The sequence below is a fragment of the Notamacropus eugenii genome, chromosome 3 (assembly GCF_028372415.1).
Source record: "Notamacropus eugenii isolate mMacEug1 chromosome 3, mMacEug1.pri_v2, whole genome shotgun sequence".
In the NCBI taxonomy this organism is placed as follows: Eukaryota; Metazoa; Chordata; class Mammalia; order Diprotodontia; family Macropodidae; genus Notamacropus; species Notamacropus eugenii.
The window spans coordinates 51,894,222-51,914,971 of NC_092874.1; the positions used below are offsets into that span (position 1 = coordinate 51,894,222).

At 39.2% G+C, this 20,750-nt stretch overlaps 1 protein-coding gene across 3 annotated transcripts in view; it reads right to left on the bottom strand.

Annotated features, from left to right (window-relative positions):
• Positions 1 to 20,750, bottom strand: part of CDK14 (cyclin dependent kinase 14) — a 678,242-nt gene that overhangs the window by 91,331 nt on the left and 566,161 nt on the right. For all 3 annotated transcript variants that reach the window (XM_072651519.1, XM_072651521.1, XM_072651520.1), the window contains one exon: positions 18,005 to 18,146. In XM_072651519.1, the coding sequence (XP_072507620.1) occupies positions 18,034 to 18,146 (113 nt within the window). In that variant the 3' untranslated portion in view covers positions 18,005 to 18,033. The remainder of the gene's footprint in view (positions 1 to 18,004; positions 18,147 to 20,750) is intronic.

The following is a 20,750-nucleotide window of genomic DNA, read 5'->3' on the forward strand; positions in this document are numbered from 1 at the left end:
AAATATACTCAATAGGAAAGTATATGTAGAATCTATACAGAATTGTATGCAGTCGTGGGGAGGGAGGGGGGGAGTGGGGGGTAGGTGGGGGGGATAAAATCACAATTGTATGGCAGTGACTGTTAAACATTACAAAATAAAAAAAAAATAAAAAAAAAATAAAAAAATAAATAAAAAATAAAAAAAAATAAAAAAAAAAGAAAATATGGAACTGAAGTTTCTTGAAAGAAGGGATTGTTTTTTATTTTTCTCTTTATATTCTCAGTTCCAATTAGAGAACTAATATTTTTTAGGAAGGGCATCCCCTGTGGAGAATTTAGTAACAATTAAGTAGGACAATCTGAAATCATAACAGTAGTAACAATAACAACGAACACGAGATGATTAACACTTACAAAGCACTTTTACAGAACACTAATAGTCAGCATTTATATGGGTATTTAAGGGTTCTATATAATGCTTCATTTCATCTTCTCAATAAACCCTGTGAAGGAGATGCTATTACTCCTATTTTAGAGATAAGGAAACTGAGGCTTAGAGATTTGTCCTGGGCTAAGTGGCAGAGTCAGGGCTCTAACTCAGGTCTTTCTGATTCAAAGTCCAGCACTACTCACTGCACCACTCCGCTTCCCCTGCATGTTAGATGAGAAGGTACCTGACCCAAATTTCTTCTGGGGAGGGGGGAAGAGAAGAGCATTATTTATTTCTTTAAAGATTCTTTTCTATGGAGCTTCAAATTCCCTCCTTCCTTCCTGCCCCTCCTCCCTCATCCACCAAGAAGGCAAAAAATATGATATCAATTATACATGTAAAATCATTCAAGATATTATTTCCATTTTAGCCTTGGTACAAAAAAGGCAAGAAAAAGAAAATACTTCAATTTGCACTCAGAGTTCATCAGTTCTTTCTCTGGAGAAGAAAAGAATTTAGGGCCAGATCCCTTGTTTTGGAGATGATGATGGTGATGATGAAGAAAAGGAGACTAGCAGCCATATATGCAGCTGGTTAGGTTTACAAAATGTAAAACCTCCAAGAGACGAACTCACCCCAAATCACAGAGCAAGTGAGTGGCAGAGCCAGGATGAGATCTCTGGCCACCTGCTCTACCCACTCTTCCAAGTGGCTTCTATGAGAGTTCTCTGGGAAAGCAGACAGATTGGGCAGGTGGGAGGATAACCTGTGGTCTATGCATAGACAGAGTAGAAAGCAGTATCATGGGCAGACAGACATTTAAGGTTCTTGAAAGGCCCTCCATTTCCCCTTATGATTTGTCTTTCTGCTTCCAGCCAGTTCTAACTGGTGAGCCAGAACCTTGAAGGTTCATTCTTTCTCCCTTCTGCTTCTGGTCAGGTCAGGTCTAGGCCGGCCCCTACCTTGGCTCAGCAGCCTGATTCTGCCCTTCTGGGATTTCTTCCTTGATAAGATAACCTTATCTAAGCCTTAGCCAATTCACCAACTAACCTGACTTAATGGGCTGACTGGGTTATGGTGGCATCATGCAACATTAGAATGTACACAGAACCACATGTTGCTTCTACAGCACTTCACAGGGTACACAGCAAATTCCTGACCACAACCCTGGGACATAGGTAGTGTATTACTATCCTGAATTTACTGAATAGCCTCAGAGAGGCTAAATGATTTATCCATGATCCCATGGCTTTAAGTTATGGAGACAGTACACAAACTTAGGTCTCCTGCTTCTATTAGACCTTACTTTTCTGAGATTTAGAATGGGCAAGGACCTTAATGTTCAACTCCCTTATTTTACAAAACAGGAAACTGAGATCCATGATGTGCTCAAATTTACACAAGTAAGAACCAGGTATTCTGACTCTAGATCCAGGGTCCTCTCTGTTGTCCCAATTGCCTCTGTACCATGTAGATTCAATTTCAGCAAAATTCTTTATGCTGCCAGCAAAGTGAGATAATGTATGGAATATCCTTTCCATATCGGAAAAACAGATGCTAGGTCCCAAAAGAAAAGTCAACAAGTAGAAGAAAATCCTTTTAAAAATGCTGGCCTGTCAACATTAAGGAACTCAATAAAGGACATTATGGCATGAAGTTCAGATGGTACCTCTTTTGAACACATAAAAAGGAACTTATTTATTATATGCCATGAATACTGAGATAAACAGGTTACACAGACAGAATTAACACAACCATATAGAGTTAAAATCCTTGCCATGCACACTCATTTCTTCCAAAGGAAACAAAATATCATTGATGTAATTAACAGGGTAGAGTCAAAATGGACCACAAGCAGAGAAATAGGATCTGAAATCTCTTTTCTCTTAGTTAATATAGATCTTGAAAAGAAAAAAAAAACCACAGTCCATAGTTCACAGATACAGATATAATGATGTTAGCCAATAGGAATGTTTTAAAAAATGAAAATGTCTATACATATTATAAATAATTCATGCTAATAGCCAGAAGAAAAGTTTGAATCATCCAAAATACTAGAGAATCACAAAGTCATTTGTCACACAGTTGGCTTTGAAATTCAGAGAGAGGGAACAGGGTGGAAGAAAGAGGAAAAGAGCCAGAGACAGGAGAATGAAGAAGGGGAAGGGGACAGGGTTGGAGAGGGAGGGGAAGAAGGAAAGTGAGAGAAGGTAGAGAGGGGGTAGAAGGGAGGTAAAGAAAAAGAGAGAAAGCAGAGTAGGAGGGAAAGAGAGAGGAAGGGAAGGGGAAAGAGCAAGGGAAGGGGGTGGGGGGAGAGAGAGAGAATATATTCAATTAGAAACCATACATCCCCAGGCACAAACTACAAATCCTTACATCCCTTTCTGCCTGACCAGATCTCTCTTTTGGCTTAGCTTTCTTGGGAGCTGGCTGGGCAGCCGATGGGTGGAGGCCCTTGACTTTTGCAGATAATACACAAATGGAACATTAACTTGTAGGTAATTGGAAATTGAAACACATATACACAGTACATACACAATGAAATTCTATTCTGAATGTTATAGAATGAAACAGAATAATTTTCAAAATAGCTCATTTTTCTATTTTCTAAAAGCCTCCCCCTCTCTGTACATACACACAGACACACGCACACGCACGCACACACACACACACACACACACACACACACACACACACACACACACTTCACACACTTCATAGGCCTGGCTAAAATCATCTCTTTGACAACGCTAATGCAATATCTTGATAACTATGTATAGCAGCTTAATGTTAAGCTTTTTTTACAAAAAATTCTGAACACGGGACAGAATGCATTTTCCAGCACTGTTTTGACTAGAAGATTTTAAAAGATGCTTATTCACATTAGACAGGCAAAGGGAAATCCAACAGTCTGTGGTTGGTTGATAAAACAAGCCTAGCTACTTCATAACTGCCTTGTAAAATGTCTCAATATTTAAGAGCAAAGAGAAGCTCAAGGCAGAGGGATTCTGAAAATCTCTGTCCTAACCAAAGTCTGAATGCTAAGTAAACAGACTTTAGCGTTCAACCAGAAAGATTCACGGCTGTGGCATTTGTGACTTGCAATAACAAGAAAAGATCTAAGATATGTGAAAGATATATGAGATCATAAAAGTTTCTCACAAAAAGAAAATATGTTTTCACGTGAAATGGAAAAAAAAAGCCTAACTATATTGAAGCTTGACTTAATAAACCTCAAATAGTATTTGGAGGCTAGTTTTAATAATCTATTTTAATAAGTGTATAGGAGCTGCAATATTCCTTTGTTTAATCATTATAAATTATGCTAATGTATTTCACTTACTAAGACAGACTTGCCAATCACATGTGTATATAACAGACACACGTTTACGCATTTATTAACTAACAGATTGGCATTCTTAATTTAGTATAAACATATATATGTGTTTATATACAGTATACAAAGTAAATGATTAGGGAAGCCTTTAGTTTCTGACACTTACAAAATGTACAACTGACTTCTTGGCAGTGAATCTACTAAAGCTGCCTTATTTAAGACAGATCAAATTTTAATCGGCAGTCATAAATAAGGAAAAATTCCAGGAACTATATATATTCAATAGCTATTTCTCCATAAATGTAATTCATTAAACAAACATTAAGCACCTACTAGATAGGTATGGTCTTGTCCATCTATTTATGAATGTCTACGTACACGATGTAAGTATAAATTTCCCCAAAGAGCCAATAGTCTCCTCTGTAAGTAAAATTCCAGTATGAATCAGAAACCATATTTGGATTTTATTCCATCTAGCTAACCATTAAAGATAAACATGAACTCTGTTCTAATTCAGTATGCAACTGAGACAGTCTTCCTTTTACAGCAACAGGGGGAAAAAACACCACCACCACCACAAAAAACCCCGGCCTTCTTTTCCCAAGTAGCCCATCTCTATCCGTCTCTGCCGAAATGCTACAACTGCCCATATAAACCATTGGAGAGAATGTCAGCTTTAATTATTACAACATGACCTGATCATTTCCACAGTTAAGAAGAAAGAAGTTTGCATTCTTTAAATCTGGAGCTCAACCTGCAGATTATGCTAAGCTGCTTCATTCACAGTCCACCCTCCTCCACACCTGTCAGAAGGACAGCATTTGTCCCCTCTAGTGATAAACAAATTATACAAGAAATCAATTCCACTTCACAATAATTTTCCCTATTGGGTATTATCTCTCCTTCTCTGCTCCCTCCAGTTAAGCTTGCATCCTGGAACTTGCTAATGAGCTGGGGGCTCTCTGTTCCAGGTGGCACCCCCTGCCTCGAAGTCATGACATTTCCCATTTTGAATGCTGCTGGCATTTTTCGACAGCTCCTGCTAACTAGCCTTTTTGACCTGCACTAAGAGGAACTCATCTGATCGAATCCTCTAACCTGCCAATCATTCCAGCAAATGATCTTCACAGTCACTCCCAAGGCAGGGGGAAAAAAAGGAAAGGGAAAGGATAAGCTAGTAAGAGAATGAGGGAGTAGGCAAGCAGGCTGCCTCTGCAGCTACCTAATGAGAATACTTTAACTCTCGGAGGCAGCTGAAACACTGAAAAACTGGTGGGAAAATTAGGACAGAACGGAATGCCTGGCTCTTTAATTACGGATTTCTTTCCATCCTGAGATCATTTTGAGAGCAACACCTCTGAGATGTGCCAGTTTCTAAGGAACACAAGTACACTCTACCATATACATAGAAAAGATATTTATTTCTCCTGCCACTATCAATACGCAATTCTTATAATTCCACTCCGTCAAACAGCATCCTTTCCAGAATTAATTATGTGCTATAAGCTCGTTAAGTGTACATTTGCAACTAGGGATGATTATAATGCTTTTCACAGGGAAGACAAGAATTCATTTTTTCCCCAAACATATTTTGAATGTTGTCATCGTTCAGACGTGTTTATTTATACACAGATGCACAGTATATAAACAGGCAGACATGGGGGTAGTTTTTCTAGGCTACAAAGTTGAACAGAATTCTCTCCAGCATTCATACAGTAGGTGACTGCAGAATAATGGGGCCATTTTTAATTATTAAGGGGGGGGGTAAAATTAGATTTTTATTCTTAAGAGTATTCATCTGTTGTGCAAAATGTGTTTATTCAATTAAGATGAAGCTAGTATCTAGTCCATTTTGAAAACTAAGTACTTAAGAAGGAAGAGCCTGAAGAGACCGAGTTTGGCAGTGCAGGAGTACTACAGGTATCTTAACATGGGACAGATATGTTTTTGAAAGAATTATACAATATAATTATGTGTTATCATTATACCATTATATGTAATAATATAAAATAAATACTCTACATGGTGTAATTGGACATTATAATCACACATCTTTCCCCACATTTATAGTAATTAGGCCAACAGCCCCATTTACAGTAATTATTATGTGTAATTGATGGCATTATACTAATTGCATTGAAAATGATAATCCAGAGCAATTAAAAATCCAAGGGCACATAACATAAACCCTATTAAAAGAATGGTGATAATTTGAAACCAACCAAAGTGTAGAAGTTAACATAAGGTTTGTTCTCAGAAGACACTGCTGCATTTGATGTCATTGTGGGAAGTTTGGGTTTAAAATGATTTGTTTGATATTGTTGTTTTTTTTTTAAATACTTTTACAAATCATTTCAGTGAAAGTTATGACCAGATGGAACTGTAAGGCCAAATAACTGAAGTCCTGCTGGTCCACTGACAGCATTTGACTTCCTATTTAATTTTGGGGGGGAGGGTGGAGGGAGTATGATGGAAGGTTGAAAACTCTCCTATTTTGGTAGAAATATCAATGACTCTAAACTCCAGGATGAGTCAGTGAAATTCTTTTGCACTACTGAGGCAATGCTTTTAAAAGATTTGCCCAGAGAAAGAATCCACTGTAGTATAACCATTTTGCTAAATGTTTTTGTCACCATTTAGCCAAAATACTCTTATTCTGGCACAACCACCTTGCATTAGAACAGGAATTTTCATTAGATTTGTGCTTTCTCTCTCTGTCTCTCTGTCTGTCTCTCTGTCTCTCTGTCTCATTGCAGTCTGTGGGTACAGGGAATTGCAACCTTGATGTCTGGGAATCTCAGAGTCTCCCTTCACTGATTTCACTCCCTCTGCTGCAGAAGACAAAGCCCAAATGTGGACTAAAATATCCCTGAAAGGACTAGGGACTATCCACAGAATAATAGACACAGTTTAGCCGCATTTCTTTGGCCTCCACTTGTAGACACTGTCATTAGACATTGTCCTCTGTGCATTCAAATGCCATCCCAGACTATCAGCCCACATCAACGAAAAGAGTCTCCTTTTAAGCTCAGATACTTCTTAGAGCATCAGCACACCACAAAGGCAGTCGAGTGGGAATCGGCTGCTAGCCTGGTATTAATAATACAATACAGTGCACTTAGGGCATGGCAGATTCCTCCTTCTATATCCCAAATTTGTAGGAATAAACATTAAATGAAAAAGGAAAAAAGAATGTGCCTACTAAGCATGCGCACTGACATGTAATGTTCTCTTCCACACATTTACTGCTAACTTCATAATCTCACCAATAGCCAATCACAGATTCTGTCTTATCATCTGCTGCGCCAAACCCCACACTTGCTGTTTGTGAGAACTTCACCCTTACAGGATGATGAAAGCTAAATAGTTACAAAAAGCATGTGTTGAAAAAACAAAAATCAAATCAGAAGACACAAGTTTCTATGCAGTAGCATTGGAGCTCCCTCCCCCCTTTGAAAGCTCATCTGACTTGCAAACACTGAAAGATAACAACACATTAAATTCTCAACATTTCATGGACTGATTAAAACTAGTTTTGGAATTACCCAAAGCTGATTTTATTCAGTTGCCTATCTTTTAGCTATTTAAATCCTCCAATTCAAAGACTGAGAAAGCAAAAGCAAAGGATGTGAAATTCTAAATTCTGCCATCATCTCATCCTGCTTCCTAGGAAGATAAAATGACTGGTTTATTGAATGTGTGTGTGTGTGTTCGTGTGTGTATACACATGGAGATATGTATATATACCCTCTCTCTCACACACTCTCACAGAAAAGGGGAAAGGCAGAGAGAGAGAGAGAAGGGGGAGAGAGGAGAGAGGGAGGGAGAGAGAGAGAGAGAGAGAGAGAGAGAGGTGGGGAGGGAAGGAGACAAAAGGACAGAGAAAGAAAGACTGAGACAGACACTCAGAGAGACAGCCACATAGAATTTCTAGTTATCACAAGGTGAAGGAGCAAGGGGAAAGCTGAACAATATTCTGGCTTCTCTTTAATCAAGTTTTCACAGGGTGACCTCATTACTTGAAGTAGAAGACTGGACTTGGTGTCAGAAAGTTCTGGGTTCAACTCTTCACCTCCCTTAGCTCTCATTTCCTCATCAATAAACTAGGGATAATATTAGTGCCTAAGTCAGAGTTGTTGTAGGGATCAAATTTGTAATGCTTACTGTAAACTCGAAGGGGCTATTTAAAGGTAAACTATCATTTTTAAGTATGGTGAAGGTGCAAAACGAATATTCTTTTTGTATGTATTCTACCATAAATGTGGGTCAATCAGCATTGATTGGTGAAGAAAGGACACTTGACCAGAAGTCCATCACACTCAACACTTTTTTTTAAATTAATTTATTTTGAACAAAGATCTTCCTTCTCTTCTCGACAACTGAGATAGTAAACATATATATGTAGCCAAAGAAAAAGAAAATTCCCACATTGGTCATGTAAAACCAAAAGAGCCTCAATCTGTACCGAGTCCATCAGTTCTCTATCGGGAGAGATGAGACATAGCATGTTTCAACACGAGTCCTCTGGAACTGTGGATGGTCATCCACACTGATCAGGGTTCCTAAGTCTTTCAGAGGTGATTATCTTTACAACATTGTTGTTACTGTATACATTGTTCTCCTGGTTTTGCTCACTTCACTTTGCATTAGTTCATACAAGTTTTCTCAGAAACTATCCCCTTTATCATTTCTTATAGCACAATAGTATTCCATCATATTCCTATAACATCCCTTCATCAGCCATTCCTTAATTGATGAGCTTTCCCTTAGTTTCTAATTCTTTACCACCACAAAAAGAGCCGCTAAAATATTTTTGCCCATATGGGTCTTTTTCTTCTTTCTTTAATCTCTTTGTGGGATAGTCCTAGTAGTTTTATCACTGGGTCAAAGGGTATGAAGAGTTTAATAGCTTTTGGGGCATAGTTCCAAACTGATTTACAGAATGACTAGACCACTTCAGAGCTCCACCAACAGTGCATTAATGTATCTTGTTTTCCCACAACCCTTCTAGTATTTGAAATGTTCCCTTTTTTTGTTCAATTTTGCTATTCTACCTCTCCCTTCCTTCTGCACCCACACCTATTTTTCATTCCTTAATTTTTTGTCATTCCCTCAAATTTACCTTATATGTGAACCCTCTGTCTATGTATATTCCTTCTAGCTGTACTATTAGTGGTACAATTTTTAAGAACTATGAGTATCATCTTCACACATGGGAATGTGGACAGTTCAGCTCCACTGAATCCCTTATGTTTTCTTTTCCCTTTTTCCCTTTTTAGGCTTCTCTTGGGTCTTGATACTAGGAATCAAATTTTTGGTTCAATTCTGGTCTTCTCCTTGTGAAACTTGAAATCCTTCTATTTTATTGAACGACCATTTCCTCCTATATTAAATGCGATGCTTAATTTTGCCAGGTAGGTGATCCTTGGTTGTATTCCAGCCTTTTGGAATATTATGTTCCATGACCTCTGATCCTTTAATATTGCAGCTGCTAAGTCCTATGTAATCCTAATTGTGGCTCCGTAATATCTGAATTCTTTCTGTCCACTTGCAGCATTTTTTCTTGACCTGATAGTTCCGTAATCGGGCTATAATTTTCTCCAGAGTTGTAATTTTGGCATCTATTTCCTGCGGTGATTGGTGGATTCTTTCAATGCTTATTTTGCCCTCTGATTCCTGGATATTTTTCCTCCTATTTGTCCTCTCTCTCTCCTTCCACCTTTTCCCTCCTTACCAGTGTTTTGCCTCCCCTAGTCTGCCCTCTCTTCTGTCAGGCTCGCCCCTCCACTTTTACTTAATCTCCATGCTTTCTACTTTCCTGTGAGGTAAGATAGATTTCTGTATTCAATTAATTGTGATCCCACTTTGAGCTAATTTGCCACTTTGAGGCAGTTTTCCTTGATAATTTCTTAAAAGATGTTGTCCAGGATGGCTTTTTGAATTCAATGATTCTGACTGTCTTTCCTGGATCTATTTTCCAGGTCACTTATTTTTCCAGTGAGACATTTTACATTTTTTCATTCTTTGAATTTGTTTTATTGATTCTTGATCTCATAGAGTCATTGGCTTCTATTTGCCCAATTCTGATTTTTAAGGCGTGGTTTTCTTCAGCGAGTTTTTGTACTTCCTTTTCCATTTGGCTGGCTCTACTTTTTAAGCAGTTGTTTTCTTTTTCTAAGCTGGTGACTTTTTTCATAATTCTCTTGCATGACTCTCATTTCTTTTCCCAATTCTTCTTCTAACCTCTCATATGATTTTTAAACTCCCTTTTGAGCTCTTCAATAGTTCTTTCTGGGTCTGAGAACATTTCCCATTTTTCTTTGGGATTTTGCCAATAGCTGTTTTGATACTGTTGTCCTCTTCTGAGTGTGTGTTTTGATCTTCCCTGTCACCATAATAACTTTCTGTAGTCAAATCTTTTTTATTCCCTGTTGTTTTTTGCTCATCTTTTTTGGCCTCTTACTTTACTTTTAAATTTGACCTCTGCTCCTGGAGTGGAAGGGGAACTGTCTCAGGCTTCTTACACCAGGAGTTGCAGGCCCTGGCTGTTTTACCAGTTGCTGCATGGATGTTATCCTGAGACCCATGGGGACCAGTGCTAAGGGGGTATGGGAGGTGGTGGCTGGCACTGCTGAAGGCCATAGGGGTCTGGCAGCTTACCTGGTGCTGAGCTGGGGTCCCTGCACTGGTAGCTGGTGGGGTGTGTTTGTGTTTTCCCTGGGCTTTCCACTGAAGCTCAGGCTGCTTGCAGCTGCTTGTTTGCCAAGGGCTGTGCTGAGGCATGTGGAGGGTCCTAATGTTGGTGTTTGCCTCTTCCACTGCACTGGGGTTCAGGATCTCCTGCTGATTTGCTAAGGGGCTTGCTGTGATTCTTCCTTCTTGGACTGCATTCCCCTTTTACTTGAGTGAGACAGACCTTTCTTGTCCATCTTTCAAGTTTTCTGGGCTAAAAGATAATTTCACCTCATCTATTTGCTGGTTCTGCTATTCCAGGATTTGCTTTTGGGGTGCTATTTTATGGTGTTTAGAGGTGAGAGTTACAGTGATTTACTGCTTACTCCACTATCTTAGCTCCTGTGAGTCTATGACATTTTTTGACCGACACAGTTTAGAATGAGACTGGCTTCCAGTTCATTTTTAATTGTTTCTTCAATGGCTCTTTACTGCTTATAATTTTTAATGAATTGTGGTCCATAAAAGATGTATTTAATATTTTTGATTTTTTTGCATTTGTTTATGAAGTTTTTATATCCTGATATATGGCTGACTTTTGTACAGGTTCATGCACTGCATATTCCTTATTTCCATTCAATAATCTCCATAGATAAATCACATTTAAATTTTCTAAAATATTATTCAGGTCCTTTACTCTTTTTATTTATTTATTTAGGTTAGACTTATCTAGGTCTGAAAAGGGTAAATTAAGGTCCTTTGCTATTAAGGTTTTGCTGTTATTTCTCTTTATAATTTCACTCAAGTATGTAGATGCCATGCTACTTGGTGCATGTGTGTTACTACCTTTCAGCAAAATGTAGTTTCCTGTTTCTTTCTTTTAATCGGGTCTTTTTTTCTCTTGCTTTGTCTGTGATCATGATTACTTCTCATTTTTATTTTTATTTCAGTAAATGTATAAACAATTTTGCCCTCTCCTCAAATTTTAACTCTGTAGGTAGAATTAACTCTAAAGGTCAGATCTAATGCCTTTGGGTTCCTCTCCTCAATGCTCATTCTTCTTGGCCTCTCTGGAGCCTCTGATAATATCAATCACTCTGTTCTCCTTAATATCCTCTTCTCTCTAGGATTCCACGACACTACTCTATACTTGTTTTCTTCCTATCTGTCTGGCCATTTCTTTTCTTGTTGTACTATCTTGCCTCCTCTGGAGGCACTTCTGCTTGGCAGAGCTCAGTTCCTATCAGGGCCAGCTGGGTTGTTCATCTTTTCCCTTGCCAACCAAAAGAAATATTCCCTCTTCTCTCCTAGCTTCCTTTTGACTGACCATCTTGTTTTCCACGGTACAACACTATAGTACATGGCTTTGGGGCTCTTTTATATAATGAGAAAAAGGCAAAAATAAACCCCAATTAATCACCTTAAAACTTTAAATTTTAAAAGGACCTACTTGTGGTCCTCAGTCCTTAAACTCTACCATGAGAACATCACGAGAAAGTGGCAAAGAACAAGGTCTGGCTGGAAAAATATTCTTTTAGCCAAAGAGATATTGCTGAAAAGGTTGTCCTCTACTTCAGGGTAAGGGTTTGAGTAAAAGTAGCCCTATGCAAAGTAGCCCTATGCAAAAGTAGCCCTATGCTTTTTAAAGCTAAATTTATTCAAGTATCCCTTTCTTTAGTTTACAATTATAATAATGTCCTTTATGAACAGTCACTTTTTGAAGAAGGGGAAGGGAATAAGCATTTATTAAGCACCTATTATGTGCCAAGTGCTTTACAAATATTATATCATTTACTTAAAACAAAAATTAGAAAATCTTTCCTAGATTCACAGTAATGAAAAGGCTGAGTATGCTTGTGAATAAAATACATTGAACATCCTTGATAATAACATGAAGAGATTGGGAAGAGGGGCCTCTAAAAGTTCATCTAGTTGAATATTTGAACTTAGTTATGCTGACAAAAAGACCTAGTCACTCAATGGAAAGCCCAGTGAATTTTGAGTAAGGAGAACTCCAAAGGCAAGTCCCAGGGTTCTGACATGGACAAGTTGTGAGTCACGTGCCCATTCTTTAGGTCTCATTTAATTAATCTGTAAAATGGGAACCATACTTCCTTTTTGTCAGGAAAGTGTTTTGTAAACCTTAAAATGCTATGGAAATGTGAACTTACAATCTAACTTGAAGAAAATTATTTTCATTTTCCAAATAATGAAATCTTTTTGTGATTTCTACCAGTTACTACATTTGAAGATGAGTTGGTTTGTCGACAGATGACATATCAGAATCTACGTGCATGACTTTTTCATCTTATGTTCTGAAATAAGTCAAAACTGAAGACAAGACATTTTATTCATCATATCCATCAACGAAGGAACTAGACAATGCATTGTCCCACTCCTTTCTCATATGATTAGGAAATTAAAGTTGTCCTAGGAGCATGTGTGGTATTTGCATGAAGGTATGTGTGTATATAAATATAAATTGCATATATATGTATGTATTTTATATATATATATATATATATATATATATATATATACATATATACATATAGTGTATATATGTGTGTATGTATGGGGTAATTAAGTGGAGCCATAATGTATGGAGTGCTGAGACTGGAGTCAGGAAGACCCCACTTCAGATACTTACTAGCTGTGTGACCCTTGGTAAGTCACTTCACCCTCTTGGCCTCAGTTTTCTCCTCTATAAAATGAGCTGGAGAAGGAAATGGGAAACCACTCTGGTATCTTTGCCAAGAAAGCCCCAAATGGGATCCCAAAGACTTGGCCATGACTGAACTGACTAAACAATAACAATATGTGTATATCACTAACGAGAATGAGTAATAATAACAACTGACACAAACGTCAATGTAGCTTGACTTTTTTGTCCTTTCTTTAGGGAAACTTCCATGCGTGGATCATTGAGAGCTTTCTCTTTCTGGTGGTCTCCCCCTTTGATGCTGAATAAGCACAAGGAGGGGGAAAAGCCATAAAACCATCAAGTAACATTTCTGAATGAAGACAGGAAAAATGTGAAAAAAACAAAACCTCAAACACAAACCAAAAAGCAAAAACAAATCTTAATGAGCCAGTGGCACTTGCCCCATTTTAAGTACAGACGCTTATAATTTTAAGTCACTCATTTTGGTTGTTACTAGACTCTAAAACCTAAATTGCTTTCAGCTGCAAAGCAAAATGCATCTTATTAGCCTTTCCACTAAAGCCAATTTATGCAAATCCTGCATGATTAGCTAAATAATTAAAGTGACCCTCAACATACATGTATAGAAATAATTTGGTATTGAGATATGGGAGGGAAATTAGGGCTGGAAACACATCATCCTCACTACTTAGTCTTCCATCTTTACAATGGCTGCAGTCATACAATGAATGCTTCTTCACAGTTATTTTCGTTTAAGTCCCCAAAGCTGGGTTATTAAAGTCCTAGCTTAAAGACTTGTCATAGTGGAATCCCCACCCCCATCCGTGCTCCCTGTGCTGTTGCTTTATCCACAGACATTTGGGCAAGTTTAAGATGCTGTTGCCTGCTTATACACTGATGTAAATCAACAAGAGAAAAATCAGGAGCTGTGGTAGATTTTTTCTCCCATGAATCTCTTTTCAGGCAGACCTTCTACATTATAACTTCCCCAGTTTTATCTTTAGATGCTGGTTGAAGCGACTAGTGCATGGTTGGTATTATCTGGCTTTCTAGTGTGATTAACTAGTCATTGCACAGATAGGCTCAAAACCCCAACACAGGCAGGGAATTCAAATGAGGTGTCTCCTGATTGACAGAAACATGCCTGGACTACAGCCTCCCTGCAGCTACTCTGAGAGACAGCTTGAAACACACACACATACAGAGACACACACACAGAGACACACACACCACACACAGACATACACATACACACATGCACACACACACATACACACACATACATACACACACAGAGACACACACCACACACACGCACACACACATACACACACAGAGACACACACACATACCACAGACACACACACATACACACATACATACACACACAGAGACACACGCACACACACATACACACACAGAGAGACACACACACCACACACACAGGCACACACACGCACGCATGCATGCACACACACACACACACACACACACACACACACACACCAACACCACTCAATGTTTCTCAACAGCACTGATGAACAGAGAAGGAATAGAGAAGGAATTGAAGGAAAACAAAGATAAAGCCGTAAAAGGTTAACAGGCAAGTGACAAAGCAGATCAAGAAAATATCTGTGTGGCTAACGAATAATCCTTGGCCGTTGTTCAGTCATTTCTCAGTCGTGTGTGACTCTTCAAACCCCATCTGAGATTTCCTGGGCAAAGACACTGGAGTGCGTGCGTGTGCGTGTGTGTGTGTGTGTGTGTGTGTGTGTGTGTGTGTGTGTGTGTGTTTCAAGCTGTCTCTCAGGGTAGCTGCAGGGAGGCTGTAGTCCAGGCCACTTCCTTCACCACCTCCTTTTATAGATGAGAACACTGAGGCAAAGAGAGATAAGTGAATTACCTACGGTCACACGGCTAATGTGTCTGAGGCTGGATTGGAACTCAGGAAGATGAATCTTCCTGACTCCAGGTCCAGCACTCTACCCACTGAGCCACCTACCTACCCCAGGTAGAGAATAGTCCTTGAGGAATGATAATCACAGTCGAGGCATAAGCTTGCCCCTGGACTTAATGATATAACAAGCATGAATTGTAATAATAAAATAATATTTAATAATATAACAAATAAATGTTAATAATATATAACAAAACACCAAAAGGCAAACACACACAAATATACATACACACACACACACACACACACACACACACACACAGACATACATATTTTTAATGAATGAGACTGCAGAGAAAATGCTTTCCTGGAATGGCTTTCCAGTGTTGATAATGGCAGCTCCAAGCCTCCTTTAAAAAGTCTTTCCCATGTATACTCTTGGCTGCCATATTGGTAATGTTTCTGGCACTAGGATTCTTTAGGTCTGACACAGATAACTTGAAAGATGTTATGCCTGCTTTGATTGGCTATTCTCATGTTATTCCTAGGCTAATTAAAAAACCTGATGGTGAAGAAAAAACTCAGCAGCCCTGAACTGAAATCCAGGGTTGTCTGAGTATGTTTGTGGATGTATGTGTTGTAGGAACAATATAGACCAAGTACATTTGTTCTGTTTCTACTGAAATTTATAAAGCTGGGAGTCTCATTATGGCAATATATGTTCAATAACCAAAAGTCATATGATTACCCTCTTGTATCACACTGCTTTAAGAATCCTGAGGCTATTGGTCAGAAATTCAGTCCTGCCTTGGCTTGGCTAACTGAATTCTGAGTTCCAAGTTTCTATGCCCTAAAATAGTGAGGGGAAGATGAGCTACCGGAGTTTTTCTTTCTCCCACCCCTTGAACCTTGGAAATTCTGGAAAGAATAACAATGGAAGAAATTTCAGGATTTTTTAGGTTTGGCTATGGTTCTTTACCAAAGAGGGCCCAGTTCAGTAGTAATTCTGACCAGCATTTACAGAATCTTTCATCTTGGCATCTTTCATCTCAGGATCATTCATAAATCATAATCATGCTCCTGAGAGGGAGCTTTTCCTTGCTCACTGTACAAAAGAGAGAGCTCGGGCTCCCAACTCTGTAAACCAGACGAGTCACAGTATTGACCAATCATCCACATGATCAATAGTGACCAAAGCAGAACTGGCAGGCTTGTTCACCATGGTAACCGTGAAAGCAATTTTGATAGTAGCCCATGCTCTTGAAATGCCAGTACAGTCATGCCCTGAGGCACAGGATGAGTAATGGGCCCAGAAAGCAACTTTACAGGTTAATCAATGTGATTACAATAGAAAATCTACCTCATACTCAGATTAATAAGCCCATGCACCTAAAAAGTGACCCTAAAATCCAAGGTTTTACAAAATCAGAGCTCATAATATAAATGTATTTCTAATAGCTAGTTTCATGGGCTGGAGAAGATGTGTAAAGCATGTCATCAGTCGTGAGTGTGTGTTTGTGTGTGTGTGTGTGTGTGTGTGTGTGTGTATACACAAGGCTATCTCATTCGATCATCACAACAATAGGTAGAGTAGTTTATTTATGCTGGCATGATGAGTTAAATATTTAAAAATTTTTAAAGATTAAAGCTTAAAACTACACAAAGACTTTTAGGAAATAGAGGAAATAAATACACATGCATATACACACATATACACATACACAGATATACATATAATATATACCCATGTAGATATATGTACACACACATACATTACAGGTATACTCTATTATACATGTATACTATATGCACACACTATATGCTATATATAAATATCCACTGTGTATACACTGTAGAGATCTATATCTCTCTATATCTCAAGAAGTAACCAATAAAGAGTCCTGCTCCATATTACCCACTCAATGTCAGGAGTTGTACTCAAAGGCCCTAACACCTTGGGTGATTACCCCCAAGCCCGCACCAACTGGCTCCGGCGCATTCTTGGTACAGATGGACATCCGATCATGGCTTGTCTGAGAGCACAAAAGTGGTCCTGGACCTTAGCAGAACCAAGGTTACAAAGTCCAGGTCTTCTGTTTCCAAATCCAATCTTCTTTTCCCTCTGACATCTCACTAATCTCTACTGTTTTCACTTCCTGGTTTTCTTTCCTATTCAGCTCTAGTCTTCTCTGAGTGAGTATGACTCACTCAAATGCTCATCTCTAGCTATGTTAATCTCCAACTGATGTGATACCTCCACAGTCCTCTCTGTTTTCTCCAGGATAGTGACAGCAGGCACTAATCCCTACCTAACAAACACAAATGGTTTCATGTTCTACCTGAATCCAAATTATTTCTAGTGGTGCCAGCTGTTGCTACCCAGCATTTGATCACACTTTACCCAGGCTCTGACCAGGGATGTGCTGGCAAATGTTTAACACTGGTTCTCTAAGAGGATGACATCCTTTTAAGTGTACCCTGTATTAGCATTATTCTCCTTCAGTTTCTTAAGTCTAGACAATCAACAAAACAATAAATTAAATCCTGATTTGCAGCACTTGCCAATTTTATGAGGTGCAAATCCTCACACTAAAAATTTAATGACTGGCCCCAAGCTGGTACCAGCAGGCTCCAGTACATCCGTGGGTCTGACAAAATCAACCCATTTTCTGGGGGAGTAAGTTATGAGGTAGAAAGGAGTAAGGTGACAAAATTAGAATATGGAGAGCCTAAAAAAGAGGTTGTTGAGCAAATCAAGACCCAAATACTTAGATAGCAGCATTGAAGCTGAGTCAGGGCACCATTTTGTAGGACATACAGAGAACTAACTTGACTTCTTAATGGTATCCATGGCCAGTTGGATGGTATTGAAAACAGGATGCTTCTATGATATCTTTAGAAGGAAAAAAAAATCTATAGAAAAGAATCTGAAATATTGCATTCATGGCAGGGGGTGGGGGTGGGTTTCTTATTTCAACTTTTCTCACAAACGCAGCTTTCAAAGCAATTTGTGCTGTCTTACCTGCATCCCCTTCGGCAACCATGTGTTCTTCAGTGCTTGCTGTTTGATAGACTTTTGCCATAACTATTTTTTCCAAAGGCCCGCATACTTTCTCCAACTTCTGGTTGTAATCTTACATTTGGGACAGTAAAAACAGAAGACACTGTGGGCAAAATGGAAATTTTTGATATTACTTATTAACATATTTCCTTCTGTTTTTATTACTACAAACCACCAATGAAGAATTTACACAGGAGAACAACATCAAGACTTTCTGTTGTTGAATCGTTTCAGTTGTGTCCACTCTTTGTGACCCCACTTGGCGTTTTCTTGGCAAAGATACTGGAATAGTTTGTCATTTCCTTCTCCTGTGAATTAAGGCAAATGATCCAAGGTCACATGGCTAGTATATATCTGAGGCTGGATTTGAGCTCGGGTCTTCCTAATTCCAGGTCCAGGGTTCTATCCACTGTTCCACCTAACTGTCTCAATGTACATCTATATTCATGTACAATTTGTAACTATCAAGAGACCTATGGAAAGGCTCCAAGCAAGGGAGCACTGCCTGTGGAGGCTTTATAGGATACATGGGTGAGAATCACCTAGGATGAAAAGATGTGGCTGGTTAATAATCTGTACCAACCGTAGGATTAGGTGCTGACACTGATGAGATCATAGATGTAGCTTGGAAATGTACCTCCTCCTAAGTTCCACCTCTTGGAATTCATGGTCTCCTTTAAGATTGTAGCTCCAGGGTCATCTCTCTTTCCCCCTATAAATATCTCTTACATATATACATACATTTTCTACATATAGCTCTCAATATATACATATATATTATATTATAGTTTTCCAGATCCTTTCTGGCAGCCAGATGGTACAATAGAGGAATGGATGGACTTGAAGTCAGGACAAGGAGTTCAAATACTGACACAGACACTTACTAACTATGTGACCCTGGGGAAGTCACTTAACCCTGTTTGCCTCAGTTTCCTCGACTGTAAAATGAGCTGGAGGAGGAAACAGCAAAGTACTCCAGTATTCCTGCCAAGAAAACCCCACATAGGGTTGCCAAGAGTCAGACACAACTGAAGCAACTGAACAAGATATACGCTGCTCGCAGAGTTTCAAATTAGTTCATGCTTACGAGCACAAGGATACAGAGAAAGTGAAGCCATGGAGATATCTATGTATGTTGGACTACCATCCCTTGCCCAAAATATAGGGTAATATTTTCCATGCCAAAGCTCAGCTCTGCTTCCACAACTTTCACAAGAATCTCTCTGATTCCCCCTGCTCCTGAGGAGAATGACCCTCCTTTCCTCCAATTTCTTTGTCAAGTCCTCCCCTGAACACATATGACTCATAGCTGAGTAACTATATAGAATGGAAGCTCCTTGGAGGTATCCTTCAACCTGGTATGTCCAGAACCCACCACCGTGCCCCACAATGTAGTATCTGCTTAATAAACATTCGTTGTTTGTCCTTCGTTCTTAAAGAGGACCATGACATCAGGGAGGTGATGTGCTATGACTTGCAAATGAATTGGATTCAAGTGAGGAAAGGCTGTGCAAAGTCACTAGTCTCATTGTCTCCTCTGGAGCCTTCTAGATCCAGTGACCAGACACAGACTGGGATGATTGGAGAGGGCCCCCTAATATACATTCGTTGAATCAATGAATGCTTAACATCTTTCTCACCAGAATGACCAACTGTTGCAAAAGCAAAATCACAATACAATTTGGAAGCAATTCACTTTAACACAGCAAACGCTTCTTGAGCAACTTCAGTGTACAGAGGAGACGTGAGTTAAGCACGAGGACAACATATGTAGCTGAGACAGTAGCAGGGGGATGTGGCACAAGCAGGGTAACTATACCAGCAAAATCATTCAGAACAGATGCAACGGATTTTTGCCCATGACGCGGCAAAGATATGCTCCGTAAGGTGGTGGTGGTGCTGGTGGCAGTGACGGTAGGGGGCAGTAAGCAGGCTTCATGGAAAGGGTGGCATTTGAGTAGGCTTCAAAAGCTAGTTAGCAAAGAGAAGGAAGAACATTGTAGGCACAGGGTAACTTGAGTGAAGGAGAGAAAACACCGGGCAAGTCTTGGGGAGCAGAGCTGTCTGATCTGACAGACACGGTGATAAATGGCTCCATTCTTCATAACGCTGTTCAAAGCATCCTGCTTTTTTTTGTCTTGATCAGAAAACCCCTGGTCCAGGCAATATTTATCTCCTATCTGGAACAGGAAAACCTCCCTTTTGAGAATTCCCAAGCCTCTGTTTGCTCCACAATTCTCCCAGGACCAATATCCATTAATTATGACCCTACATTGCCTTCCAGATCTAATAAAAATTCCTAATATCTTCAAACTCTCCTCCACCAGATGTGATGTAACACATCTGACCCCTTCTTTTCCTAAACCCCACACTATACCTTACCATGGCTGGATTTCTTGTGGGCTAGAAGAATCTCCCTTTTAGTTTCCAAATCTCTTGCTTTTGGGAATACCAGCTAGTCAGCCAGCCTCAACTCAATAAACCTCCTTACACTGAGAAGCTTGCCCTAATTAAATCCACCCAAATCCACCTCTAACCTAAAGCACAAGTCTTAGCCCACTCATAATGGTACTCCTAGGGCCGTTAGAGGATCAAGTGAGATAATGTGCATAAAGATGTTTTCACTATCCAAAAGTAGGGCTTTATTATTTGTTATTCTCTAAGTTAACAATGTCTTCCTGCTGTCTCTCCTCCTTTTGGACAAGAA